The following is a 27,132-nucleotide window of genomic DNA, read 5'->3' on the forward strand; positions in this document are numbered from 1 at the left end:
GTAGTCTTCTATGGAGTACCTGTTTGATATTGTTTTGTGGAAATTCATCTAGATAATAAATTTGAAGAAGAGGATCAAGGGCTATTTAAAAAAGAGGCCCTCTTTTGAGACCACCTGAATACATGACTCAGTATCTTGCTTTTGATAATTGTGAACAGTCTGCCATCACGCCGAATCATTATCATCATGCGCAGCTACAGAGTATTAACTTGGCTGTCTTTGACAATTGCAACACTAGGGCATGGACTACTCGGCTCGCCTCAAAGCAGCTCCGTTAACGATGCAAGCTCTACTGGCCAGCTGGGCACTTTTTTGCACAATCGTATTAGCCCTAATTACTCCAGGCTATACATCGCCGAGGCTGATGGATCCAACGAGAGACTTCTACTTGGATCTAATACGGCGTTCGAATTTCGGGCTTCCTGGTCTGCGGATGGTAAATGGGTCACTTTCACCTCTGAACGCAGGGGCAATGGCCAGGCAGACGTGTATCGTGTAGCCATCAATGGTTCAGAGGTAACATCAGGATCGCCGGAGCCACTTGCAGTATCGGACGGTGTTGACGACTCAGGAGAGATTTCTCCAGACGGTAAGATGCTGGCATTTAGCACGAGCCGATATAACCACACCAGCAACATCATGTTGATGGACTTGGAAACGGGCGATCTGAAGAACTTGACTCTGGCCAATGGAATTGCTGGAGCAGCTAATCCCACGCTACCAAATGGCTACTTCAAACCGACTTGGTCTCCTGATTCGGAGTGGGTTGTCTTTACCTCAGATCGCAACACGCCATGGCGTGGTCATAGTGCTGGTGCAGGCTGGGAGCATACCCAAGAGCTATCTATCTATGCGGCTCGACCCAACGGGGATGATTTTCACTTGGTTTCCTCACGTTCCAACTATACACAGGGCTCTCCACAGTTCTCCCCAGATGGGAAGCGTCTGGTGTTCTATGAGATGCAGACCGAGGATACGTACAATGGACGTCTGCAGCCGGAACTGCTGTATGGATCGTCCCTAAATTCTAGTATTGTCTCGGTGGATTTTCCTTCGGGCAAAGGTCGCACGATACATGCTACAGGGCCGGGGGTTAAGATAAGCCCTAGATTTGTGACGAAGGATGTGAGTTTTCTCCGACCTATCGGCTGAAATGTTATGACGCTTAACATCATATTCTCTCGTATTGAACAGGTCATCGGCTATGTCTTGAAAGAGACATCTAGCAATGGGATCTGTTACGTTTCCCAGTCCGGCAAAAACTATACACAGTACCGGACAATCCCAATGAACCAAATGACACCAGCATTGCGTTCGCCAACCTGGTCACCAGACGGCAGATACATCATTTATGAGAAGCAAGGTCCCACAGGAGGTAGTACGTCAACCTCAAGAAGTCAGTATACGAAACTCTGGGACTTTGACTCGAATTGGGATTATCGCTTTACTGATGTATTTCCAATGGGAAAACGCTCTGGATGTCCTATGATGGTCATGTCGCAACAGATGGAAGGCCCCGCCGAGAGCAACCTTATGCGACTATCAATGAATGGTACGGACCAAGTCACTCTTTTCGAGACCAAGAAGGCTATGATCAATCCTTCTATCGCTGAAGGATATAATGCCCGTGCCTACCAAGGTAATTGGGGTCCCGGTGATATAAACATCACATTTGGGTTTGGAGCATATTTCGTTGGTCGTCAGAGCTCGCCGGGCTTTATCTTCAGCGCCAACGAGTATGGCAAGGATGTAACTCTTCTTGCAGGCAACAACATCACGAATTACGGATTTCCATCATATAATCACGATGGAACCAAAGTGATATTTCGCACATGGCCCGGTACTGCTAGCAATGGCACTACTATCGGAAGTATAGGGCTTGCCATCGTCGATGTAACCACTCGTGAGGTAACCCAGCTTACAACCGAGTGGGATAATCTCCCAGCATTTTCACCAGATGGCAAAAGGGTTCTTTTTACTCGTCGCACAAACTGGTCCAACTTCCACGATAACTACGATATATTCACCATGAACTTAGACGGGACGGACCTGGTTCAGGTCACTGAGTCTATTGCCAGCGATGCTCATGCGGTGTGGACTCAAAATGGTCAGATCCTCTACAGCACTGCCATGTATGGATTTCAACAGGAGGCACCCCTATATGATGACTCAATGCAGCCATACGCAGTAATCATGCTTATGGATAGTGACGGCAAAAACAAGAAGCCCATGACCAACAGCCTGTGGGAAGACGCCATGCCAATGTTCTATCCGGCGAGCGAGTCGGGTGCAAGCTGCCCATTTCGAAAGAGACATGCTCCCTAGTATTCATCTTGCATTCGATCTTCCTGAGGAGTACGTACTGGCATAGTACTTTACAGGAGGGAGTATTTTGCTCTGGCGCCTGAGGCCGAACAAAAGCTACATTTATCATGTATTTTATCGTTATTGAAGCAATTAAATGCCAAATGGTTTCGTCAATGAAGATATGTTCAATAGTATTCACATCATGGTGTTTCAGCAATCATCTTCCGCTATGGACCAGTACATCGTTTGGACCAGACCCACCATCATCGGACTTGTTTTCCTGAATGGGTGTCCGCGTATCACTTTTAATTTACACCTGTATAATAACTATGCTGGCATGACCCCCGCAATAGGAAAATTTCCGTCGTATACGTTCCTGAATCCCCGATGGCGGAGTCTGAATATTCCACTGGCCTGCACGAGTACGCTTTGCGGCCCTGGCGTAATTAGGGTATGATGCTCCACTTTTCGCTGCTTGAAACCTAATTTGGACGTTCCTTGTCGATCAAAGGAGGATGTGTCCAACACACAGTACATACTTGTAGTACCCGTAGGAAGGCTTTGAACATCGGTATTGACACGATCGGCATAAACGAAGCTTTGAGGTGGTCGTTTATATAGGGGGAGCGGATGATTGGTTGAATTTTCCAATGGACGATTGACTTGTACATACACGTTTTGGCTCGCCGTTCTACTTTCCAAACATGAAATTCACTTCGTGTTCCAACGATTTCATTGAATACTTTGACTCATACCTCAAACAATTATTCGTTTCCAGAGTACTATATATGCGCCGATGCTTTTTCGGACAAAAAGAGTGCCAACTTGTGTCCGGTATTTTGTCCAATGAATTCCAAAGATCGTCGACAAAGTTCTGTTTGATCGTCGCATGCGAGTGGGCAAGTGAGGACCGCCCAAATTGGCCATATTAAAGAGTTATTGTTCGCAAATCGAAGTCCCGGAACAGGATGGAAATTGCCACCCGTGTCTAGGAATCCAATTGCGGTGGATATTGTATAGCAAATTGTTTTGAGAAGGTGAGCTGCTCGATCCGTGACACCCCTTTCAAATGCAACTAGATCAGCAGAGAAATTTGGCATATTGAACTCTTTGCCCTGTTCTCGACTTTGTTCGCAACATGAAATAACATGAGCATAGAAGACCAGCTGCGCGGATTGAGTAGATGCTAGGAAGGTTAGAGTCCATGGATCACGAGGTGAGTCTGTGGATGCAGCAGCTCTATCAAAGCTCTCAAATTGGTATTGTATCTTCCAGTGAGATGGAATGGAAGCATTCCATATGTCAATTTCGTCGATCATGTAACGAGCAAGCGTGAGTGTTTTTCTCAAAGTCTCTTCTTGTCTTGAATTTCTCTCGTTACTTGAGTAAGCGGAAGGATCGTGCATATCTGAAACGAGTTGACAGAAGTGGGATATCCTGCAATTTAAAATACCAGCACCGAGTACACAGTCAGGCTTTGGTATATCTTCAATCAATTGTGGAAGCTTGACATATTTGAATTTGTTTGTTCCAAAAGCTTGACTTTGCTGTTTAAATGCAAGGTTAGTTGACAAACTAATAAACAGCAAAGGAATACTAGGGAGTCACGCACCACCTGAATAATAACCCAAGCCATCAGTGGCCGGGTGTACATGCTTTTTAGTTGCTCGTTCCCACGCAACTGTAGTAGATTACAAATTCCAGCCATGTGAGGGTCAGGGAGTCCCTCCCCCTCGTGGACAAAATTCTGTACATCAACATAAGCATGAGGAACATGAAAAAAACAGAGCATCTTCCGTACGTACATAGAACATGCTCATGAGAAGGCAAGCGGCAAGTGTTTCATCCTTCACGGCATTTTCGTGAGAACCAAGAGCTTTGTTTAGATGTCCTAAAGCCAAGCCATGGTTTTTTCGAGCTCTCCAGTAAAATTCACGATGGCCAGTATCATTGAATATTGTCAGATGAGAGACACTTAAAATGGCATGTTTCAGGTGCGGGGCCGCGCCCTTTTCCCGAAAAAGGTCGGGCATGAAAGCCAGATGACCGCTGCATGGTGAACGATGGACTTGTATGACGATCCGATTCATAAAGTTGCATAGAGATTGCCAATCCGGGCATTCTGACAGTCCTTTAGATGGTATTTTACTTGTAGCAAATGGAGGTTCTTGCAGCGAACCTGACGAACGACTTCTGGCGCGAAGGACAGAATTGTCTGGTCGCTGTGATAATGCACAAGCTGGAGTTTCATGCTTTTGCTGAGGCTTGTACTCGCGAAAACTAAATTTTTCAGGGTAGCCGCTACATTTAACGCCGTGTCTAGCGCACCGACTGCAACCAGGTCTGGCTCCGTCACACTTCGCAATAGTTAGATTATATTTCTTCCTAATGAAGGCGATCAACCCACCTTGACTTTTCGTCTGCGGCATACGTGGCAGCTTGTGCTCAATTTTCCAGGAAACACCATAAACGGTGATACAGCAGCTCTCTGCTCTTAATAGTGGGCTGATCGATGGTTTCATGAGAGGAACAACTTGAGAGATCAGGAGAGCACTCCCAGTGGCCGCGTTACACACGTGACTATTCTAGACCTATGTCGATCTTATCAGATGTGCTACCCTGTCGCTTGCAATTTCGATGATTTCCTTAACTTGAGTGTCTATATTGATTGAATATGGGGATAAAATTGATGCAATATACTGCACTAGGGGGCACAAAAGCATGATGGCAAAAACGAAGACACTGTTATGTTGAATATCCAGGTGGAGACTCAACATAACCAGTTTGTGAAATTGGGCAGTTTTTGAAATAAAGGGAGGACTAGTGTAGCTGTATATTCTATGTACAATATAATCATATGAATGCGTTGCGCTACCCCCTTGGCAGTAATGGCTATAAATCTCGGGAATCATCAGTATAGCACTTTTCTGAGTCGTTCCTTAAGCATAATGATCAGCTTGATCAATTGAAATGAAATAAGCTATCTCCCTTGGAACTCAGCTCTATCACATTGTACGGTGTTCGTTACCTTACTCTTCTCGAATTCGCTTCAACACCTTGAGCTTAGGGCGCATCTTCAGCTCGACCCACCAGCCACGCAAGAGGACTTTCCGTACTGAGTCACGGACTTGATCATACAAGTTTGCCGCACTCTCACCACCAAGAACAGATAGTAGGCGTCGCTCAGCGGCACCATTCGCGGCAGAGCCAGGTCTCAAGATAGAAACCCCTGCAAATCCATCAATCACTTCGGTGGTTTCCCAATCAGAGTCTTGAAGAACCCTTCGTAGACGGGTCTCGTCATTGTCACGATAGTCTTTGTCGGAAGAAGCTTCAACAATGACGTAGTCGAATTGATTCCAAAAGGCGTGCGAAGACTTCAATGCTTTGTCTTCTGTCTTGTCGTAGGACCATCCCAGGCCAGGGGACTGCTGAAGAAATCTTGTGATACCGGTTTGGCAGGCAAGATTTCCCAAGTAGACCGAGGCACCATCAAGTTCGTCGGACACGGCTAGAGCGTGGCGATGATGAAGAGCGTTCAATGCATGTGCACCGGGATAGTTAGCTGCTGAGGCCGGTAGGAGGACGAAATTTGACAGACTGAATGCAGCCAGGGACGAGAAAACCAGAAGACGAGAGGAGACACAGGCGAACATAGAACGAGATCGGCGATTCCAAAGATAAGACGCCCCCAAGGCAGCGACTGCGGTCAGAGAAGGAATAACGTAGATGATGAAACGCCACTCCTTGTGAGGTTGAATACTGTACAGCACGACAAACGCCAATGTCGGAGTAAGCAGTGGGATAGCCGGTTGTCGGGTGGCTGGTTGGCGCAAGGCAACTGGGATGGCGAGGAGATAGACCAGAGGATTGAGAAGAAGACGTGGCAGGGCGTTCAAAAAGTAGAAATACCACGGTGATGTTCCCCACTCTGAGGACTGACCTGAGACTACATTGAAGAGGAATGCGTCGAATTCTGGCCAAAGTGGGACGCGATTCCAGAAAATGGAGTCTATGCCCACGGTGAGCTGAAGTCCCACGAATAGACTAATGATACCTGCGATGATAGCATCTTGAATCAATCGAACACGACCCATCGCCAAGAGGAATATAGTCTGCGTTACAACAAAGAGTGCCAGCTCGGACCGGAAGATTATACCTGCTATGGCGAGCAGGATCAGCGACAAACGAGCTCGCCGGCGTGCATCAATTCGTGGTATCGTGAAATCCGGTAGAAGCAATCGTGAGGCAATCGTCGTCATGCCGAAGGCGAACATGTTTGACAACGGCCGTGATGCGTAGTAGATGACATGGAACTGGCTAGCTTGAAAGATTAGATACCAGATTGCTACGGTCTGACCAAAGCCACGCTGAAGACCATGGGCAAAGTATAACAACGATCCAGCATTGTACATGCCTAGAATGGCTCGGGCTTGAGGCTGTATTAGCTTACATCAAGGGCAACGAGTACATCTGGCACTAACCTAGGATCTGGCGATTGATACCATCACTCAAAGCTGCGAAGGGCTGCGACAACTTTGCAAGGATCAATGCACCAACAGCAGATCGGGGCACGGCCCCAGGAAAAGCAAAATGATCATATCTCAGGTCAAACTTGGACTGGAGACTTGGTAGACCGTGATTCGAGATGTCGTGAATGGCCTGCACGTGGAACGATTCCTCGACTTTGGTATACGGAGCGACAAAGAGATGGATTAAAATCAAAATCGGAACAATCAGTCCCACCAGATACAAAGCTAGATCGACATGTAAGTTAGTTGCTGCAAGATTTCAGGGTATGGGAGTGCGCAGACTTACCATTCCTCATGGTGACTGCATCGGCGGAAGTTGTTGATCCGGAGATCTGGCGCCTTTCCGCACTTCGCCTTATCACTTCTTTCTCCCCACGAAACAGGAACATCCTCCCATCTTCGCCCCCTTCAGTGCGTCCACCATGTTCTTCTTCGGCCTTGGGAAGCTTTTTTATGGTGAGTCGAGGGAACTCTGTTTGGTACAAATCTAGACTAATGTCTTCTTTACCAGTTGTCATTCTCATACTCAATTCCATCGCCATCCTTTCCGAGGATCGTTTCCTTGCTCGCAGTACGTCACCCTCCCTACACCCAATCACGGATATTCCTATGGCATCAAATCCCATTTTTGTTCGCATTTATCTAATCGTCAATAAATCATATAGTTGGATGGGGTCGTACGCAAGCTGAGCCGGGCTTCGGCGCATCCAACGACACCGCGAGCGTGAAGGCGAAGCTGATTGACATAATTGCCAGTGTGCGGACAGTAATGCGGAGTATGTTCTTCTTTTATCTCCTTGCTTATATGCTTGGTTGTCGCTCTTCTCCGGGGCCAAGGGCACTTCTTTCGACAAAGAAGAGTGGGCAAACAGGCTTGCTTCAAGCTTCGATGTTGACGCTAACTTGCGATTTCACTGGCAGTACCCCTCATCGTCATCAATACAACCATCATTGTCTACGAGCTCATTCTGGGCTGATATATTCTACCTCTACATCCATTGCGCGTCAGGTCACCCACTTCTAGAAAATCGGAGGACGCGTTCATCGTGGCCACCTTCTCCCATTCCTGCCACCAATTTGCGTCACGCCTTTCACGGCTATTCCAGCGGATACATAATAATCAATATGACCTCAAAACTTCACAGTCACAATTTTAGGTGACACGATTCACGAACAGAAATACTACATGGCGCGGAGATCACGGGGGCTATGAGGCGGCGGCACCCTGTCTCAAGTCCTCGAAATTCTGGGAATTTGACTGCTAGTTACCTGTACGCATAATAGGACTGGGTGCGTCCTCGCTAGTGTGTTGCAGCGACTTTGATTTTCTTGTCCGAGATTTCTAGTCCATTATATATACCCATTCAGAACCTTGTCAAAACTAGAAGTGAATAAGGAAAACTCTCGGTCTGGTGTAATCGTTATTCGTAAATTAATTGGAGAAATCCTTCTAAAGTCGTGCGTATAACATGAACTTGGCTAATACTCGTGATTTATGCGCGCCAAAATCCGTTGAAAGGGCTTGTTATTGGACATCGGGGTTTGTGATACTACGAACACTGACATGAAGAAACCCTTGATTTTCCGGGGCTAGGCTTCGCAAATCATTGCGGGGTTTTTATCGAGATCTAATGTCTGACTCTTTGTTGGAGAAGATAATTTGATTCTGTACACTCAACCTATGAGTATCAAATAGAGACCAAGAGACCTGCCATTTGAAACCCTCAAATAGTCATTCAATCTCTATACATGAGTTGAATGGACTAATAATATTCGCCGATTCCAAGCGTGATTGCCCATTCCCATTCGCAAAATGAGCAAGTATAAGCTGCCCATAGGAGCAAAGACAGAGTCGAAAAGTGACAGTCACTGTACATAGGCAAAAGAAAATACATGCAACAGGGTATAATGTATCATAAATCCCGATCTTCCAAGAGTCAGGCGGGAAGAAATAGAAGTCATACGAGCCACAGCCCGCTATAGTCCTCCTGGGGGACCATCCAGGCGTGCCATGCGGGATTCGAGATCGCGAACCCAAGGCTCAACCGTCTCAACATTGGAACGCAGAGCAGCCTCACCTTGCGACATCTTCTCCTCCACAGCCGCAAGACCTTCACGCCACTGCTCAATTTCAGATGTCATTTCGGCCTGATGCTTTTCAAGCTCGTTGAGGGATTCAGCAGCGTGGGCTGCGCCAGCATGGCAAGCACGTAGAGACCGCAGACGCTCGAGAACGCTAGGTAAAAGTGGATGGAGGGACTGGATTGTCGGAAGAGCCGCATATAAAGCTTGAATCTTAGCAGTCTGCTCGTCATTCCCGAAACCACTACCATCTTGCCCGGGCGTTCCATCTTCCGAGTTCGCGAGACGTGCATTTTGCGAAGCCTTGGCTGCATCCGCAGCACGCTTACGGGCAGAAGCAAGTGCCTCGGCGTCTGTGGTCAACTTGCGCACCCTTGTAGAAAGAGCTTCAAGATGTGGAGTAGTCATGCCCGGCAAAGAAGGGCCGCCGGATGCAGGGTTTGTACCGACTAGCAGGCCCGTCAGGGCCCCAAGCCTGGAAGCAAGTTGATCCAGAGCAGGAAGAACAGGCTGAAGTGCGGGTTCACGAATGCCATCGCCGACAAATGGGTTCGATGAACTTGAGATTCCCATAGATGACTCAAGAAGTGCCAAACGACCCTCGAATGCAGCTGCGTGGGAGAGGATACCGGCGGAAGAGGGAGCCTGAGATAGCGTAGAAGTTGTAGTGGGAGGGGCCGGGGAGCCAGATGAAGATTGCTGTTGTTGTACGTTCGCCCCAGCTGCCGGAATACTGGACTCAGGAGTAAGCTTTTCAGAAAGGGCCGCAGCTGCAGAGTACGAGGTCTGGCCGTTTCGTGACGACGCATGCAGATTATCCAATGCGCGGCTCAACTCCGCCACCCCGTCGCCCAATTCTTTCTTCTCCCCCTGATCCGCTGGCTGGGAGTCATTGTTCTCTGTGACCACCTGTCCCTGCGTGGAATCCTTGCTGGCCATCTCCAACTTTAAGTCCTCCACTTCGCGTCGCAGACGTGCCAGCCGTCGTTCAATCGATTCGTCCTCACTGTCACTCAGATCACCGACTTCCTCCGTGCCATCATCACGTCTCCGTCGGCGATGGCTCCTAGCCTTGCTGCGGTATGCTTGTCGCTTCATAGAAATGCTGTCGGAGAAATTGGCATCGCGGGCGTCCACTGCGGCACCCATAAAATGCATACGCGCTTGGTCTGCATTAACGCCTTCACGATCGATATCGGGACTGGTACCAGCATCATCGTGATCGGATTCAGTGCGAACAGTTGCTGTCTGCAGACTCAATTTATCAATATGTGCTATATCATTGTCTAGTCAATATCGAGCTTACGGGTACCGTGGATGCCTCGTCCGTCAAATCAGGGGTTTCGTAGATATCTGGGGAAGGGTCCTGGGGTTGGTCAGTATTATAAATCCAGAATCAAAGTGAAGAAAACTTACTAGATCAGGAAGACCGGCGTACTTCTTGTTGAAGGCCATCGTTGCGGACAGGAGGAAATCGTCAACAATGAATTCCACGTTTGGAAAGTCGAGCTCTCATTAAACATAGTGGCCTTAGGCATTAATGCGGGTCATTAAGGCACAAGGGCATTAAGGCGGTGAAACCACAAGGCGATCAAGCAGAAAGATGATGTCGATATGAGTCAGCAAAAGCACGTGTTAAGCACGAGCCTCGGGAAGGAGCACATGCAAAAGAAGGCGCAACCAACAAGAGTATATAGCGGGACAATCAACCGAGACAAGGCAATTCCGACTCCAATTATTTATTAACAACCTCAATTCCTTCTTCTGTAATAAATTTGCTTCAATTCGAGCAATTGCACCATCTGCAATACTAAAGAAGACCTACTTATACTACTACCCCGCCATCACCCCGCATTTCATCAACAATATGGCTGCTCCCGCCGATATCACGGTCAAGAACCTCAACGGACAGTGGGTCATGGTATGTTCTCAGCATGACAAAATATCTTCTGAACATCTCCGAACACCTTCAAGAGAATCAGCCAGTCGCTAACCTGGTCTCCATATAACAGGACGCAACACTGTCCAGCCCCACAGACCCCATTCTCGCTCTGGTAAGTACACGATAGCTTTCTGGTCTCCTCATGGTACTTGACCAACACTCCAGCCCCATTGGACCCTTTTGCATGGATACAGGCAGGGGCTCAGGGGTAACCTAAACAAACAAAGACATCCGCTGACACCCGAATAGCAAGGCGTCGGCTGGTTCCTTCGCAAGGCTCTCCCCTATGCCACTGTAACCCTGCATATCCACGAATATGCGGACTCAGCCAATCCTAAGGTGTACCACATCGACGTCGAGCAGGTCATCACTGGTGGAATTACTGGATCTAAGGAAGTGCGCACTTTAGACTGGACCGCTCGCGAGCATGTGGACAACATCTTTGGCGCGCTCTCTGGCAAATCGCGTCATTTCCGTGGCGCCAAGGGCGAGGACGGCAAGGTCCGCCCTGCTGTGGATGTTCAGACTAAGGTTGGCAACCCCGAAGATGATGCTAAGGTGCAAAAGTTCCTCCGCGGTGAGGTCCTGGCGGATGGCTCTGCTAGCGATGGATTCATCATTGACGAGGAGGGCGAAGAGTTTGGCGAAGGCGAGGGTCTGTTCGTGCAAAGCTTTGTCGAGAGCAAGGACAATGGCTGGACTGCTGAGCAGGTAAGCTTTAACCTAAATACTCCTTTTATACCGTCTCTTTTTGGACCTAGGAGCACAGCTAATCTCCAATAGGTTTGGGGCTTTGAGCTTGTTAATGGTGAGCGTCGTCACTCTCGCCGTGTTGCCGTCACCAAGGATGGCAAGCTTGAACTTGCTCGCCTGGTGTACACCTTCGAGGCGCGTCGCGCTGAGTAAGGAGAAGTTGAACTTAAAAGGAAATTCCGGGCTTTTAGCGTTGCGCCCCAATCTTATAGACACGTTAAACAAATCGATGTCGAAGCCGAAAGATTCTCTCCTCGTCGTAAAGATCCAGTAGATACACCGTGCATATATCTGGGTTGTAGCTCGCGGATAGAGCTGAGCAGATGAGGCTAGCTCTGTGACAATTCAACGAGACAAAGATGACTCTAAGCTTACATTGAAGGATACAGGAAAGGTTCTTACTGTAATTAGTATTAAGCATGTGAAAAAAATACTCGACTGACATGTTGCTACTAAACTACATTAGTTTAGTCGCGATAGCAAAATAAGATCCAAAATTTGATTTTCTAATCCAAAGCAAACATTGATTGCTGATGTTCCTATCTGGGATAGATAGACCCGAAGAAATGGTATATGGAAGAAATACAAACTTGATCTATAAATTTGATGTATCAATTTCACCAAGTATTAAAACACACTTATTGGTGATCAAAGAAATATGTAAAATCCAGTTAGGGGAATATGACAGGGCAAAATTTTCATTGCGACGGCTCAATGGCCACAATGTTGCGGATGAGCTAGGGGAAATAAAACGGCATAATCATGATAGACAGGAGGAATGTAATAGGTGAGGGGCATCCAATGCTTTAAGAGTGGGTGGGCATCACAACGCTGGCCTTGGTGCTAGTCGCATCCTCGGCCTTCCAGAAACTGGTCACAGTCTTCTGTTGAGTGTAGAATTGAAGACCGGGCTTGCCATAGAAAGTGTTGGCACCACCACCGGCGATACTCTTCTTGTTACCGGTGAAGGAGAACATGGGCAGAGGCACAGGGATAGGAACGTTGATACCGAGTTGACCGGCTTCGATCTCCTTCTGAAACTTGGAGGCAGTTGAGCCAGAGCGGGTGAAGACGGCGGCACCATTACCGTACTCATTGGCATTGATAATGTCGATAGCATCATCCAGGGTCTCAGCGTTCACGCAAACGAGAACAGGGCCGAAGATCTCCTCCTTGTAGCAGGTCATGTCAGGGGTGACGTTGGTGATGATGGTAGGTCCGACGAAGTTGCCGTTGGGGTAGTTTGCAGGCTTATAGTTGCGGCCATCGAGAAGAATAGTGGCACCCTCAGCCTCAGCACTAGCAATTAGGTCCTCAATACGCTTCTTGCTCTCGGGGCTGATAACAGGGCCCAGGTCGGCACCCTCTTCGAAGCCACCGTTAACACTGAGGGCCTTGGCACGTTCAGCAATCTCGGGCAGCCACTCCTTGGTCTCTCCGACCATAACAGCAGTGCTCAGAGCCATACAGCGCTGGCCAGCAGCACCGAAAGCGGCACCGACAATAGCGTTTAGACTCTGGTTCTTGTTGCAGTCGGGCAGCACAGCGGCGTGGTTCTTAGCGCCCAGGTTGGCCTGGACACGCTTGCCATTGGCAGAACCGCGAGTGTAGATATACTCACCGGCACGGTTGCTGCCGACGAAGCTGATGGCCTTGATGGCAGGCTCATCGAGAATGAAATCCACAGTGCGGGCAGAGCCGTGCACAATGTTGATAACACCGGGAGGGAAGCCAGCCTCCTTAGCCAGCTCAGCAAGGATCATAGCAGCACCGGGATCACGCTCGGAGGGCTTCATGACTAGGCAGTTACCAGTGATGGTAGCAATGGGGATGCACCATAGGGGAATCATAGCAGGGAAGTCTTTACGAACAATCAGTACATGAACCTATTGGAAAGATCTGCGTGTGAAACACTTACTGAAAGGGCAGATAGCAGCCACGACACCAAGAGGCTCACGGTAGCTACGGGTTTCCATATCCTTTGCCACCTCCAGAACCTCACCGGTCATTTGAGTTGTGATACCGCAAGCAGTCTCGGCAACCTGCAGACCACGGAGGACGTCACCACGAGCATCGGCGAAAGTCTTACCCTGCTCCAAGGTAATAGATGCAGCCAGACGGTCCCAGTTATCACGAATCAGGTTGGTAAACTTGAACATAATCTGCTGTCTCGCCATAATACTGGTAGCCTTCCAGGCAGGGAAGGCCTTCTCGGCCGACTTAACTGCGGCTTGTAACTCCTCATCAGTGCTTTGGGGAACACGAGTAACCAGGTTATTGGTAGCCGGGTCGTGAAGATCAATCCAAGTCGAGGCCTTGGAAGTCACAAACTCATTATCAAGGAAGTTGGTGGTGTCGATAGGGTTGGCGATGGGCTTGTGGTCAGTCGGGTATTCGGTAGCCGTAGACGCAGCCGAGGTAGTGGCCTGAACCAACTGTCTGGCGGTAGCATGGAGTCTGCGTGTGGCAGACATGGCCACAGGAGTCGAGACAGAGAGCTGCGAGTTTACACGCGCAATTGGGGCCGAAGATGTGAGAGATCGAGCAGATGCTCTGGCGACTAAGGGCGTGCGGGGAGCGGAGCGGAGAGCGGGGATAGTACGGGCGATAGACCGGCGGGCGGCCATGATGGTAGTAGGAAGAGGTCGATAAATAGGAAAGATATTAGAGAGTAAGAGAATATCAGGGAGAAGAAAAGAGGATGAAACACAGGTCGAGGGGATGAGGTGTAAGAATAGTGGCGAGATGGTACTTGTGATGATATATAAAGACCGATGGTTACCCCAGTTTCCCCTCCGATTTCTCGGGAGGTAGCCCGAGGTCAACCGCTTTAACCCCTGACCGCCTTCCCCCAAGTTTGGGCGGATGTTTTAAGCAGGTCTTTGCGCGAGATAAGCTACATCTCGGCGATTTAAACCAATCAGAACGTACACAGCACTATTTGTTGTCGCCGAGCCTGGCCGCAATCGCAGCAGCCCTCGCGTCGTGCACGATTGGGGAATGGCATTCCGAGGAGAAAGTGCGGGTAACTGGGGGAGCTGTTTGCTCCACCTACTCTATATTGCAGATAGAATGAGCACTTCTGTAGTTAGTCGTTTCTATTGGCCACGTTGAGAGCACTCAGTCGTACTGCTAGCCTTGGAGATGTATAGCATGAGTAGAAATTACATCGGCCAAGTCATGATCATATATAATGGCCACTTCTTCGGTAAGTTACGTTTACGATATTCCATGTTGTGAAGGGTTTATAGTAGAGGAAAAGCATATCGAACTTCCGTTCTGAAGTGGATCTCTGACTAACCTAGAGAGTATTGCTACATTGGCCAACAAAAAAAAAAATAGGGAATCAACGCGGTAAATCAAATTCAATGCTCAATGGCATGCAGTTAGGGGAAAGGGGACTTGCTTCTTTTCGTCTTTAGCCGCGATTTTACTCAGCGGACGAGCGGGTGTTGCGCTTGGTGGCACCGCTCTTGCCGGTGTCAGCAGCGGAGCTGCTAGCCTCACTGGCCTTCTCCTTGCCACTGCTAGCGGGCTTCTTGCCCTTGTTAGCGGGAGCTGGGCTGCTGGAGCCAATGGCACCAACAATGACCAGGATCGAGGTCAGAAGCAAAGCAACGAGACCACCAGCAACCTCGGGAACGGTCTTCACGGCGTTGACGGGATCCTCCTTGGCCAGGTTCACGAAGAAGTCGACCTTTTGACGGACGAAAGTGACAGGGTCCTCCTGGAAGGTGACAGTGGTACCGGTCTCAGGCTTATCTTCAGTCTTGGGCTTGGAGGCCTCCTCCTCAGCCTCCTCGATAGGGTGCTTAACATCGAAGGTCTCCTTGCGAAGAGCCTCGGCATCCTCAACGGAGTGACCAATGTAGATGTTGTCAAACAGGATATCATTTTGCATGGTCCAGATCTCAAAACCAATGGCACCCATGGGCTCCAGGTTGGCGGGAGTCTTGTCCTCGAAGTAGGCAGGGTTGGCAATCTTGCGAGGAGCCCAGACGCCCTTGTAAGCAGGGTTATCGATCAGAGGAGCAGACCACTTGCCCTTGTATTCGGGGTTCTTCTTCAGAGGACGAGTCCACTCGCCGCAGCCAGAAACATCGGCACACTTGGGGTTAGGAACAGTGGGGGCAACCCAGTCGCCATCCTCCTCATCATCCCAGTCCTCGGGCTTCTCGGCCTCGGGGTCGGGAATGCTAGTAGGCTCATCCTCGAGCCAGTCCTCGGGCTGCTCGGCCTCCTCATCGACAATCTCATAAGGTGCCTCCTCGTCCCAGTCCTCAGGCTTGGTAGCCTCGGGGTCAGGGATCTGGACCTCATCGACCCAGTCGGCGGGCTTCTTGTCCTTGGGGTCATCGATCTCCTTCTCAGGGTTGACGGGAGGGTTGAAATCCTCCAGAAGGCTGCCCTCCTTCACGGACTCGCCGTTGATCAGGATCTCGAAGGTCTGATCGGGCTTGACGATCAGAGTGTAGAGGGAGGTGACCTTGTTAGTGCGGGCCACGGGGGGAGTCTTCAGGTGCTTCTCCTCGTACTCGCCGGTCTTGGGGTTCTTGTGACGGAAGATGAAGTGAACCTAAAAATCACAGATTGGTTAGTACCGACCGACTCGGAACACTCATTCATGGATATGAAACCAGAATGATATTGATCGTTGCGAGGTCAATGGTAATCATACCTTGTTGGTGGCACCGCACTTGTCGGGACCAAACATGATCACGTAGGGGGTAGCGTTGGAGAACTCCTCCTGGTGGAGCTTCTTGTTCTCCTGGAGGAGCTTAAGGTAGGCACCACCGCAGACCAGAGAGTTCTGGGGCTTGACCTCATACTGCACCACCAAGGTCTTGCCCTTGTTGTCAATCTTCTTGGGGAACTTGGCGGAGATGGCGTGGTGAGCGGCAGCGTTCTTCACAACCAAACCCTTGTCACCATCGATACCCTTGAAGGTGGTGGGTTCCTCGACGGACCACTCGCCGACGTAGGCCCAGTCCTCCTCCGACTTGGGGTCATCCTTCTTCGCGTGGGATGGTTGCCAACGCTTCTCCCAGTCATCGGTGAACTGCTCCAGGAAAGGAGCTTTTAGGGAAGTCGGCTGAAAGAAAGTTAGAACAGAAATGTGGAGACTAATGCGACAAGACATACAGTGAAGGTGGGCCGCTCAATGGCGGAAGTAGCATCAGCAGCAGCAGCAGCTTCCGCCTCCTCCGCATGGGCATAGCCCATGAGAGAGGCCGAGGAGACCAGAGCTGTGAAAGCGGCGTCGAAACGCATGATGAACAACAGGCGGAGGAAAGGGAAAAGAAGCGCACAAAGACCGGGGGGGAAGAAGGGGGGGGCGGAAGTTGTGGAAAAAGAGGAGAAGCGGAGGTTATATATTCGCAGTTGAAATGGCGAAGGTCCAGGTGGCCTCTTCAGCAAGTCCCAATCGGGACTAGTCGACGGCCAGGTACGCCCTTCGATCGCCTTCGATTATACTGCAGAACTTGAACAAAGCCTTGGATTTGCAATTGATTGGGGAAATTAATATACTGTCATTGCTCTTGGTATCTGAAGTCAATTGACTAAATTATTTTAAATTCTATTCAATGTTCTACCATTGGTATTGTAGAAGTTCTTAAAATGCTGCAGTCTACTAGTATTTGCTTGTATGCGCGGAGCTGTAGATTCCCCGCCCGGGAAGATTTATTGGATTGCGCGATAGCGCGGATCAATTCTTTTCAGTGCTTTTCTTCGGGATTCGCCCAGCATCTCAATCTAATTGCCCATAGTATCAACCCTGGTGCGCAAATTGTTCGCCTTGTTCTTACTTAGGATTACTCCTTTCTAGAACTGCTCTACAGCTGTAACCCTTACAAAGCCCCCTTTGACCTGGCCAACCCGAGACATTCATCCCACCGAGCTTACTTTCAACCATGTGCGGCGCTGATCAGACCGTTGCGCCTGTCGCGAACAATGACCACCTCGTGCAGTCTTCCGATCCTGATCACCCGGCCAACCTAATCCCAGAGCTGTGCCGGAAATTCTACAATTGGGGCTGGGTCACTGGAACTGGCGGTGGTGTAAGTCTCTTCTTTCGCGAAAGCGGGGAATCGTTCAACTGAGTAGAAGGGATCACCTACTGACTCCAAGGTAGACTTCCATCCGTCATGGCGACCACATCTTTATTGCGCCATCTGGAGTTCAAAAAGAGCTCATGAAGTCCGAAAACATTTTCGTCATTCAATGGCCCACCGCAAAGTATCCCGCCACCGAGCGCAACTATATCCGCAAACCTCTCAAGCTGAACCCATCTGCTTGTACTCCACTATTCCTTACTGCCTTTGAGCACGGTGCGGGCTGCTGCATCCATACACACTCTCAATGGGCTGTCTTGGTAACCCTACTGGTTGAGCGGGAGAAGGGTCCTGATGCCTGCTTTGAGATTAGCAATATTGAACAGATCAAGGGTATTCCTAAGGGCAAGGGGAAGGGTATGCTGGGATATCACGATACCCTGAGCATCCCCATCATCGATAACACAGCGTTCGAGGAGGACTTGACCAGTGGCCTGGAGGCCGCGATGAACAAGTACCCCGACACCTATGCTGTGCTCGTGCGGAGACATGGAATGTAAGTCGAAACATGTGCTGCAAATTGCCTTCTGTTTCATCGCAATTATCCGCTAACGTGTGCTTATTAGTTATGTCTGGGGTGATAATGTCGCAAAGGCAAAGACACAATGCGAGTCGTTAGATTATCTATTCCAGCTTGCCGTCGAGATGCACAAGCTCGGCCTTCCTTGGGTCAAATAGATCCAATCGGATCATAGTACGAACCTTGCTGAGGTTCCCTTACAATTGATGAACAAGACGCTATGTGAGATGATATAGATGTGGTGTCACGAGAAATGATGTGACGTATGAATGTTGTTTGTTTTTCCTAGTTTGTAGAAACGGAGGGGATGTATAAGACAGAAAACAGCAGAGGGATTTCAGATAGTAGAAGGGGTGGTCGTAAATAATCATGCCCCTTCTTTCAACAGAATTTCTCCGCAATCAAAGTACTTGAAATACAGAACAGCGAGGCTCAGACTGTTGAGAGTTGGCAATTAGAGTAGATGGAGAAGAGAAAGCTGCCCCGGACTACCTTAGGGGGGTTTGGAGATCCCGTGAGTGACTAAGGGCCGCGGATCCTCCACCATTCCAACTGCTGCCAGCTTCCCACTTGCATGTCTCCCCTCCAAGCTCCCATTGAACATTGATGCGCAACTTTCTGATTTAATTATCACCGTCCCCTCTACTCCATTCGCTTTATCCATACCGCTCCGATAACTATGGATCTCGATACAGGCGACTCCCCTTGGGGTGGTAGGCAGTCACAATCACAGCTCTTCCAGATTGCGCTCTAATCCAAATTACAGATGAACCCTCGCGCTCTACAACTAGCCCGACTGCTCCGAAGTCCGACCTTCCTGAAAGCTGTATGTATCTTCTTAGCTATATTTATGCTTTCCTGGGCTTCTCACTAATCCCCCGCTTCTTGCAGCTCCTGCCCAGCCCACATCAACCATCGGTGGCGGCGAGGTCCGTACGCCGGGTCGTCGCGGGCCACGAGGCAACCGCAAGATCAGTGCACAAGCGACTCGACTTGAAGCTGTAGATGATACCGTTGACCCCCCTTGGACCACTCGGTGAAGCTCCAGCCGAGACAAGCGCGACTCCCATCGATGAGGCTCCGGCTCCTCCCCAGAAAGAATCCCGCAGCCCCCCACCCCCTACCACCTTCCCTCCAGCATTTGGTGGAACCGGCCTGGTGGAATCTGGAAATATGGAAGGCGATGCAGCCGGCTTTCGAGGACCCCCGCCTGTGCAACCACCCTCTGAAGTAGAGGGACTTAAGCGCCAGACGCAGCCAAGTGTTAGCATTGAACAAGCTGCGAAGCCGACTTTCGACATCAGTGTTGGTGATCCGCACAAAGTTGGAGATCTAACAAGTAGTCACATTGTTTATCAAGTTCGGACAAAGGTATTGCCCCGTGCCCCGCAATGCGAAACGTAATACACCAGAAACTCATTCATTCGATAGACAACTTCAAAGGGGTACCGTCAGCCTGAATTCGCTGTCAGTCGTCGATACCGTGATTTCCTTTGGCTTTATAACTCCCTGCATAACAACAATCCCGGAGTAGTCGTTGCTCCCCCGCCTGAGAAGCAAGCGGTGGGCCGCTTTGATACCAACTTTGTTGAGTCACGGAGAGCCGCGCTGGAGCGGATGCTGAACAAGATTGCGGGACATCCAATTCTTCAGCATGATGCTGACTTGAAGATCTTCCTCGAAAGTGAGGCCTTCAATGTCGACGTAAAGAACAAGGAGAACCGAGAGCCTGACCTGGGTCAAAGCAAGGGTATGTTCAGTTCTTTCGGAATTAATGTTGGTAGCGGAGGGAAATTTGTGGAACATGACGACGTAAGTAAAAATTTCCTATCGGAAAAAAAAAGACGTCCACCCCAATTGACCTGCGAATAGTGGTTCCACGACCGCAAAATTTACTTGGATGCCCTTGAGAACCAATTAAAAGCGTTGATGAAATCTATGGATACGGTGGTAATGCAACGCAAAGGACTTGCTGAAGCCGCGGGCGACTTCTCCAGTTCTCTTCATGCCCTCTCAGCTGTTGAGCTCTCCCCAGCCCTTTCCGCTCCCCTGGAGGGACTCTCGGACCTACAGTTACGGATAAGAGAATTGTATGATCGTCAGGCCCAGCAAGATGTCCTGACACTCGGTATTACCATTGATGAATACATTCGTCTGATTGGCAGTGTGAAAACTGCCTTCTCTCAAAGACAGAAAGCTTTCCACAGCTGGCACGCTGCTGAATCGGATCTACAGAAGCGCAAGAATACGCAGGACAAGCTTCTTCGACAGGGAAAGACACAGCAGGATCGCCTAAACCAAATAAATGCGGATGTGGCCGACGCAGAACGGAAAGTCCACCAAACCCGTCTACTATTTGAGGATATGGGACGCCTAATGCGCAATGAGCTCCAGCGATTCGAGAAGGAGAAGGTCGAGGACTTCAAGTCTGGAGTGGAAACATTTCTTGAAAGTGCCGTGGAGGCTCAAAAGGAGGTAAGTAATGCTATATTATTCCTTCGCTAACTTGCTGCTAATGAATTTATCTTTGTAGTTAATTGAGCTCTGGGAGACTTTCCTCTTGCAACTAGATGCCGGAGAAGATGGTATCCCTTATTACGTGCCTCTCCCGGAGGGTGCTGCAGCTGATGCTGCCACACAAGAGTCTCCTGCAACGAATACCGAAACCGAAGCTTCACTTGGAGCTGAGGGAACCGCCTGATAACTTTTGACCCTTATATCCCGACTTCCACGTCTCTCCATGTATTATCCAGCAACATTGTAGCCCCGTTTGGATCTTCTGCTCGGCCTTTTTCCCCAGTCCTCTACTTTTCATATTACAATTCAATGATCCTATCGTCTGCCATGGAGTTGCGCCTCTCCTTGAATTTGTGCCCCGGCGTATCCATCTCAATACCATGATCGTTTTTTTTAAGGTGACTTTGTACTTGGGACACCGTGATAGTACCCACTGTGCCAAACAGTCTTCTGTGTGCATGGCAGTTCCAACGTAGATGAAAGACCGATTTTCGTGGGCTTTCTTCCAATTCATAAAGTATCGAGCTATTCCAGCAGTCTGCAGAAGGGCGTTTGCAAGCACAAAACCGCAAAAACAAGGCCCAATAAGCAAAATGCTGGCCATGACGGTTGCGGCTCCGCGTGCCTTTTGCCATTCTCTATGCTTACGATGAATGTTGCCCTATCAGTTCGGGATCGAGGCATTGCAAAGCAGAGATTGCATTGAACATCTCACATGTCTAGGTATTTCTCCGAAGCGCACCTTTTTCATTTGCAGCGCTTGCCTTTGTATAGGCACGTTAGCCCCCAAAGGCGCAGCTATGTCAACTCTCCTTGAGGCCACTCCGGGAATAGGCCGGCTTGTCAACGAGCAAATCTCCACCATCTTGATATTTGAGGAACGCTAACCTTCACTGGGGCTAGATCTTCACGGTAATGCGGCCCTAGTGGATCCCTTCAAGAGGAAAGCTGTATTCATGATTGGGTCGATGCGAACGTGAGATTTTAGGTCAACACGTTCCACATGGTCTCAAACATGATAGCGCGAGTATCGAGCCCACAAGCACTTCTATCTAGCCATGGCGAATTCGCCTATCTATCTAGCGTCCCTTGATGCTTTTACTATGTGGCTCAGACCGTATTTCCCGCCAATGGCCCCATGAAAACAGCCCCAGTGCTCACTTACTCTTCCTGGACTTAGTGGCTGTGTGATTAAGGGAGTTCAGGCTTTTGTTTCTATTTACACTTTTCAATACCCAATTGAGATTTCACCTCTATTCTTGCGACCTATCGGCAGCCCTACGCAGTTTAAGTTCTGGATTGAGATACTGGTCCTTTGGACACCAATCACTCGCCATGTCACCGAAACCTGCGGATGCAGCAACTACCGCGGCCACCACAACGTTTGTCGCCTCGGAATATAGCACTGGCGACAACTTTGAGGGATGGTATCTCCAAACAACTCGTCAGTGCCAGTCCTATGCCCTATAAAGCAGAACAGTCATGACTAACTTGCCTTAGCCGAGCCCATTGTTTGCGGAACTACGGAGACCTTTTACACCAGTAGCACATATGGGGACTGCTACAATCCCTCAACTTCTATCCCCATGGCCACAGGATGCGATGGGTCAACATTGTTATACGAAGATAATCTGCAAGCAGGATGGTATGTATAATATCGACTCATACATTCATTCCGAATCATATTCTAAACGACACAGTCCGACATCGTATTCCTGCAGCGCATACAAAATTTTTCCAACGGAGGGCGCAGATGGCAGCGAAGCGATTCTGAAGTATGGTTGTTTAATTGGATGGGGCGCCGACAGCATTTATCGGAGTCTCCCAGCTCGTTTCGCTTCCTCCACTGCAGCGCCTGAGGTGACCGCTACCGCATCTATATCTGCCACAACAGGTTAGTCTTCAGTATTCCTCAGATCGTGTTTTTACTACGAAGCGATACTAAATGGGTCTTTTTTCTGGGCGATTTAGATACCACAACTCACCACCACGCAACACGCACCAGCTCAAGCCCTAAGCCAACATCAACCAGCGGATCGAGTGATTCGAGCAGCGAAATTTCAGGGGGAGCCATCGCCGGAATTGTCGTTGGATGCGCAGCAGCTATTGTTATTATTCTTCTACTCATATTCCGGAAGAAGATAATGGCTCTCTTCGGAAAGTATTCCCCCGTTGTGACCAGCCAAGAGACCAACCAACCAGCTTGGTCCGGTCATAGCATGCCGCCTCAAACACAGGCTGCATCTCAAACGGGCTCTGCCATGCAACCGTCAGAGATGTCATCTGAATCTAGCGCTGTTCACGAGATTGGTTCGTCACAACAGACTGCGCTTCGGCCGACTGTGGTGCATGAGCTGAGTTAGGTTGATTCTGTTGGGGCTGGAATGTAATGAACTTGGAAAATACCCGGAGTTACAACTGTTAATAATCTACTACTAGTAGATTATCATGTATGGGATAGTATCCCATACTTATCCGTATAATGGGATTTTAATACACGAATAATATAGAATTTGATTTGATCACATTGGGAAGATACCTGTTAACGAGACATTCGCAATGATAAAAGCCCAAACCTATTGGCAACTCATTCAGAGGCTAACTAGTGCTGTGAGTAAGCCTGCTTGTTTCGCTTTCCGAGTTCTCTGTTAGTGGATTGTTTTTCGGCCATATTAACATAGAGCTGTGCCACGAGATATCTGAATTGAAATACCATGAATGTATACCAACTTGGAAACTTGCGGCGTGGTCAACCACGTTTCGGGTTCCCCGCATCACGTGCGTTCCAAACTGTTTTGAGACGGTTCGAGAACCAGGCATGTTTTTTGTTTTCTGCTGCTAAATTCGACATCAATATTATATTTCAGAGGACTGACAGATCGCCATATTACCAGAACTCCTGCATACCACCTGGAAATGGCTCGCAGCGGTCGTTAGGTATCTTTCTTCCCTAGAGTGGATGATGCGATCCTGTCAACCAACCGTTCGCCTCCACCTTTTCCAGAGCTGGTTGGTCCGGTCTTCGATCAGCAAAATGTCGATCGGCCAATTAGAAAATGGTCTGACGATATACGAAAGAGATTCTATCCTCACCCAGACCCTTTCGGACCCTCTGTGTCTCCTGTAAAGCCGCCTTACTTTAACGAACGATATTTGCGGGCCTTTCTAGCTGAAAACGAAAGGCTCAGATTGTCTGTTCTGTGGTATTATACTCGGGGTGTTCTCAATCATCTACTAGTGCAACCCATGTCGAGTTAGACGAGAACCACTCCATTCCAATCGCCGACCTTCAAGACGGCCTACCTTCATGGTCTCATAGAGAATTTCAAGCATAAACCGCTTCCAACGAAGAAACCTGCGCGCATTCTCTCTGCTACATTTGAAAGCATATCTGGATCTTCTATACTTTTTGTGACATCCTAAGGCTTTCCATCTTGTGTTTGACGATGCCGATCCCTGGTTTTTTCAGGCATGTGCCAACACTATCTCGCAGATGTGGCACTTAAACCTCCTGACAGAGGCATTGAAAGCAAAAGAGAAATTCATGCGAGCTTTCTCTCATCAACTCAGGACTCCGGTAAATGGAATCTTGGCTCCGTGGAACTCCTGGTGGAAGAGTTTAAGTCAAGGAGTTTGAATCATTCCACGAATCAGACCTCAGTCGCAAATTCGGCTTTCAATTCAGACGGGCCTTTTACCTACATCAATACCATCATAATGGCAGGACATGACCTGACATCATTTACTAACAACCTAATAACCCTCAACAAATGGGTAGATATAGCCATGGCGGAACGCAAGTTCAGTACGCACACTATCAATGAGCTTGAGGAAGAGCTTCAAAGAGGAATCATCGATTTCATACAGGGAGATGCACGGTATTCAACATCAATATTTTTCGTCCACAACTCATCATCGCCTTGTGTCTTTTCGCACCGACCTTCAGGTTCTACAAGACGCTGTCCTTCCACTGATCACCAACGCCATTCAAAATACGCGACAGGGAACGGTATCGGTTACCACTACAATAGACACTGTTCAATTCGGATGATCGTCGACGTTGAAGACACTGATTGTGGAATACACCCTGATTTCCAGCAAAGAATTTTTGATGCCTATGAAAAGGTGGACTCACACTCGCCAGGCGCTGGGCTCAGCCTTACTCTCGCCTCAAAGTTTGCGTCACTCTTGACCGGTTCAGTTGAGTTGATCACTTCGCAGGTTGACCGAGGCTCTCATTTCCGAGCTATCTTTGGGGTGAACGGATGTGATTGCACTCCCACAGGCCCCAAACGATTGCCTATGATCATGGGGCAGAGCTCTCTACCCTTTAGATTCTTCATGACAAGAGAGGGTGACTCGTTAATGTTGCGCTCCTTCGAGAACTTTCTTGTTTTCAATGGCTTGGTTCGATCGGATTCTTCAGAAGATTGCATTTTCATCTTGGAAGCCGCATCTGACCCCGAAAAATACAAAGTCTTTCTCTAAATCCACCTGAGAAAGTTGCGATATGCCTTGTGCCAACTTCCAGGGATCTGCGAGAAGTTGAAAAGATAGGTAGCAACGTGATCTGTGTCACGAGCCCTTTTACAGCCTCGACCCTTCATCTTGCCTTGGAAAAAGCGTGCAAACATCACGTTGGGCGAAACTCTAAGCCATCTTTGTCAGAAACAAACGCATTGACATGTCCGCCAGAAATGATTTTGCCCGTACCGAAGAATTTGTGCATAGCTATGAAGGCACAGTCAACCACTCCACGGCCTTTAGTTTTGATTGTCGATGACAATGCGTTAAATGTTCGTGTCATGGAGACCTACTACAAGAAGAGAAAACTACCGTATCTTTCTGCAGCCAATGGTTTAGTAGCATTTGAGATATTTTCTGAAAATAAATCACGATGCAATACTGACAATGAGCCTGGGATCGAACTAATTTTCAAGGACCAACAGATGCCAGTGTGCGGAGGGATTGAAGCAACACAGAAAATTCGCCAAAAAGAACAACAAGAAGGATGGGGTGTCAGCTCCATATTCTTCATGACTGGTCAGGACAGCCCAGCGGACAGAAAGGCAGCCAGCGAGGCTGGAGCTGACGAATATTTTGTTAAGCCAGTTGGGCTCAAGCCACTCCACTCGACCATGCTATATCGGAATATTTTCTAGAGTTTGAAACAGCCTAGGTCTTCTCTTTGCTACAATGGTCTGCTACAATGGTCTGAGATCCTTTGACTTGAGCTAATCTTGGCAGATGCCTGTTTATCCGATATACAAGATTTGTAATTAGTATTTATTCTGGTGTACATACTACCATGAAGTCATGATGAACTTATATATTCAATTTATGAACGAAGCTAGTATAGAACAACTTTGGGGAACTCTTTCTGTTAGAGACTGAAGGCTGTCTGTACAGGGCTGTACAATTAAACTGAGGCATCAGCAAAGACTGGCCAGTGAACAAAATACCTAGCGGCATCCATGCATTGTCGCAAAAATATGTATATTATACAAGAACAAGTGACACAGAGAGCAAAAATCCCAACTCCCAGCCCAGAAAAGAGCCATAATCAAATCTAATCACACAAGATGTAAATCCTCACGGTTTCCACATTTAGTTCTTCTTCTTTCCAGAGCCCGTGTTCTCCTCCTGACCAAACGAACTGATCAAGTCCAACAAATTATCCTCTTCTTCTTGCTCGGCCTGAGCCCGGGCTTTGGCAGCCTCCTCCTTAGCCTTGGCTGCTGCGGCATCCTTTGGCGCAGCATCGGCTGGAGCGTCCGCAGGAGGAGCACTCGCATCCCAACTGCGACCGAAACGCGCACGGAAGGCAGCGAGACGACCAGCCTCGTCATCCTCGACATTCATGAGTTTGCTGCTCGATGGGTTCCAAAGCAGCGAATTGCGCGTGTCACGGGTGGAGCGGTAGACGGGGGCGGGTGAAGTGGTGCGGTGCGTGAAAGCACTGCCGTCGGTAAGGGTAATGAGCTGAGTAAAGGTATACGGACGCTTCGGGCGGCGCAGAAGGGTAGCGTGACGGCATTGAGAGCAGACGAAGGTTGTGGCTTTGGATTGAGAAGTTGGAAGTTGGCTGGGCAAGAAGGTGGATGTTGTGCTTTGTACAGTGGCCGCAGTACGGCGAAGAGAAGTGTGTAGGGACATTATGGATAGTGTAGTGTCAAACGACACAAGGCAGTCCCAGGTATCTCAAGAATATCGGTCCTAGATGTATCTGCGGATGATCCTGGGGTGCAATTAAGGAGTAGAGGGCGGAGATGCGGCGGGTTGATGCTATACAACTTCCGACGACAAATTATTATCGCGCCTTACGTAAGCCAAACGGGGATTTTTTGCGGGCAGCACCTCTTCGAC

At 48.9% G+C, this 27,132-nt stretch overlaps 13 protein-coding genes across 13 annotated transcripts; 8 read left to right on the forward strand and 5 right to left on the reverse strand.

Moving 5' to 3' along the window:
• Nucleotides 1–186: 186 nt before the first annotated feature.
• Nucleotides 187–2,325, forward strand: N7469_008038 (tat pathway signal sequence domain-containing protein; the record flags this gene model as incomplete). Its single annotated transcript, XM_056646956.1, has 2 exons — nt 187–1,125; nt 1,195–2,325. The coding sequence occupies 2 exons, from the start codon at nt 187–189 to the stop codon at nt 2,323–2,325; spliced, it is 2,070 nt and encodes a 689-aa protein (XP_056498507.1).
• Nucleotides 2,326–5,336: 3,011 nt separating this feature from the next.
• Nucleotides 5,337–7,135, reverse strand: N7469_008039 (dolichyl-P-Man:Man(7)GlcNAc(2)-PP-dolichol alpha-1,6-mannosyltransferase; the record flags this gene model as incomplete). The annotated part of the gene is made up of 3 exons (XM_056646957.1): nt 5,337–6,739; nt 6,792–7,064; nt 7,126–7,135. The coding sequence occupies 3 exons, from the start codon at nt 7,133–7,135 to the stop codon at nt 5,337–5,339; spliced, it is 1,686 nt and encodes a 561-aa protein (XP_056498508.1).
• A 126-nt stretch (nt 7,136–7,261) lies between these two features.
• Nucleotides 7,262–7,816, forward strand: N7469_008040 (YOS1 family protein; the record flags this gene model as incomplete). Its single annotated transcript, XM_056646958.1, has 4 exons — nt 7,262–7,295; nt 7,351–7,410; nt 7,505–7,615; nt 7,761–7,816. 4 exons carry the CDS (start codon nt 7,262–7,264, stop codon nt 7,814–7,816), a joined length of 261 nt encoding a protein of 86 aa, XP_056498509.1.
• Nucleotides 7,817–8,816: 1,000 nt separating this feature from the next.
• On the reverse strand, nt 8,817–10,376 carry N7469_008041 (Dynamitin subunit 2; the record flags this gene model as incomplete). Its single annotated transcript, XM_056646959.1, has 3 exons — nt 8,817–10,169; nt 10,228–10,287; nt 10,338–10,376. The coding sequence occupies 3 exons, from the start codon at nt 10,374–10,376 to the stop codon at nt 8,817–8,819; spliced, it is 1,452 nt and encodes a 483-aa protein (XP_056498510.1).
• A 412-nt stretch (nt 10,377–10,788) lies between these two features.
• Nucleotides 10,789–11,769, forward strand: N7469_008042 (uncharacterized protein; the record flags this gene model as incomplete). The annotated part of the gene is made up of 4 exons (XM_056646960.1): nt 10,789–10,842; nt 10,934–10,975; nt 11,113–11,574; nt 11,647–11,769. The coding sequence occupies 4 exons, from the start codon at nt 10,789–10,791 to the stop codon at nt 11,767–11,769; spliced, it is 681 nt and encodes a 226-aa protein (XP_056498511.1).
• Nucleotides 11,770–12,422: 653 nt separating this feature from the next.
• N7469_008043 (CoA-acylating methylmalonate-semialdehyde dehydrogenase) lies at nt 12,423–14,243 on the reverse strand (the record flags this gene model as incomplete). The annotated part of the gene is made up of 2 exons (XM_056646961.1): nt 12,423–13,477; nt 13,535–14,243. 2 exons carry the CDS (start codon nt 14,241–14,243, stop codon nt 12,423–12,425), a joined length of 1,764 nt encoding a protein of 587 aa, XP_056498512.1.
• An 803-nt stretch (nt 14,244–15,046) lies between these two features.
• clxA (calnexin) lies at nt 15,047–16,887 on the reverse strand (the record flags this gene model as incomplete). The annotated part of the gene is made up of 3 exons (XM_056646962.1): nt 15,047–16,192; nt 16,295–16,708; nt 16,759–16,887. The coding sequence occupies 3 exons, from the start codon at nt 16,885–16,887 to the stop codon at nt 15,047–15,049; spliced, it is 1,689 nt and encodes a 562-aa protein (XP_056498513.1).
• Nucleotides 16,888–17,528: 641 nt separating this feature from the next.
• On the forward strand, nt 17,529–18,407 carry mde1 (methylthioribulose 1-phosphate dehydratase MDE1; the record flags this gene model as incomplete). Its single annotated transcript, XM_056646963.1, has 3 exons — nt 17,529–17,675; nt 17,750–18,225; nt 18,296–18,407. The coding sequence occupies 3 exons, from the start codon at nt 17,529–17,531 to the stop codon at nt 18,405–18,407; spliced, it is 735 nt and encodes a 244-aa protein (XP_056498514.1).
• Nucleotides 18,408–18,928: 521 nt separating this feature from the next.
• Nucleotides 18,929–20,950, forward strand: N7469_008046 (sorting nexin 1; the record flags this gene model as incomplete). The annotated part of the gene is made up of 7 exons (XM_056646964.1): nt 18,929–18,962; nt 19,016–19,075; nt 19,141–19,178; nt 19,255–19,620; nt 19,681–20,061; nt 20,122–20,724; nt 20,783–20,950. 7 exons carry the CDS (start codon nt 18,929–18,931, stop codon nt 20,948–20,950), a joined length of 1,650 nt encoding a protein of 549 aa, XP_056498515.1.
• Nucleotides 20,951–22,101: 1,151 nt separating this feature from the next.
• N7469_008047 (uncharacterized protein) lies at nt 22,102–23,129 on the forward strand (the record flags this gene model as incomplete). Its single annotated transcript, XM_056646965.1, has 4 exons — nt 22,102–22,210; nt 22,267–22,411; nt 22,467–22,660; nt 22,738–23,129. The coding sequence occupies 4 exons, from the start codon at nt 22,102–22,104 to the stop codon at nt 23,127–23,129; spliced, it is 840 nt and encodes a 279-aa protein (XP_056498516.1).
• Nucleotides 23,130–23,720: 591 nt separating this feature from the next.
• N7469_008048 (uncharacterized protein) lies at nt 23,721–24,188 on the forward strand. Its single transcript, XM_056646966.1, has 2 exons — nt 23,721–24,003; nt 24,025–24,188. The coding sequence occupies exon 1, from the start codon at nt 23,726–23,728 to the stop codon at nt 23,891–23,893; it is 168 nt and encodes a 55-aa protein (XP_056498517.1). The 5' UTR covers nt 23,721–23,725; the 3' UTR covers nt 23,894–24,003; nt 24,025–24,188.
• A 49-nt stretch (nt 24,189–24,237) lies between these two features.
• Nucleotides 24,238–25,928, forward strand: N7469_008049 (response regulator; the record flags this gene model as incomplete). Its single annotated transcript, XM_056646967.1, has 2 exons — nt 24,238–25,242; nt 25,266–25,928. The coding sequence occupies 2 exons, from the start codon at nt 24,238–24,240 to the stop codon at nt 25,926–25,928; spliced, it is 1,668 nt and encodes a 555-aa protein (XP_056498518.1).
• Nucleotides 25,929–26,373: 445 nt separating this feature from the next.
• Nucleotides 26,374–26,922, reverse strand: N7469_008050 (mitochondrial 54S ribosomal protein bL31m; the record flags this gene model as incomplete). The annotated part of the gene is made up of 1 exon (XM_056646968.1): nt 26,374–26,922. The coding sequence occupies one exon, from the start codon at nt 26,920–26,922 to the stop codon at nt 26,374–26,376; it is 549 nt and encodes a 182-aa protein (XP_056498519.1).
• Between the last annotated feature and the right edge of the window lie 210 nt (nt 26,923–27,132).

Source organism: Penicillium citrinum (genome assembly GCF_028827155.1).
Source record: "Penicillium citrinum strain IBT 23319 chromosome Unknown utg000007l:1.0-2040159.0:1.0-2041076.0, whole genome shotgun sequence".
Lineage (NCBI taxonomy): Eukaryota > Fungi > Ascomycota > Eurotiomycetes > Eurotiales > Aspergillaceae > Penicillium > Penicillium citrinum.

Bases quoted from the DNA above. Each gene is read 5' to 3' on its own strand.
- N7469_008048 (XM_056646966.1), top strand. From the start codon at position 23,726: ATGATGCGATCCTGTCAACCAACCGTTCGCCTCCACCTTTTCCAGAGC.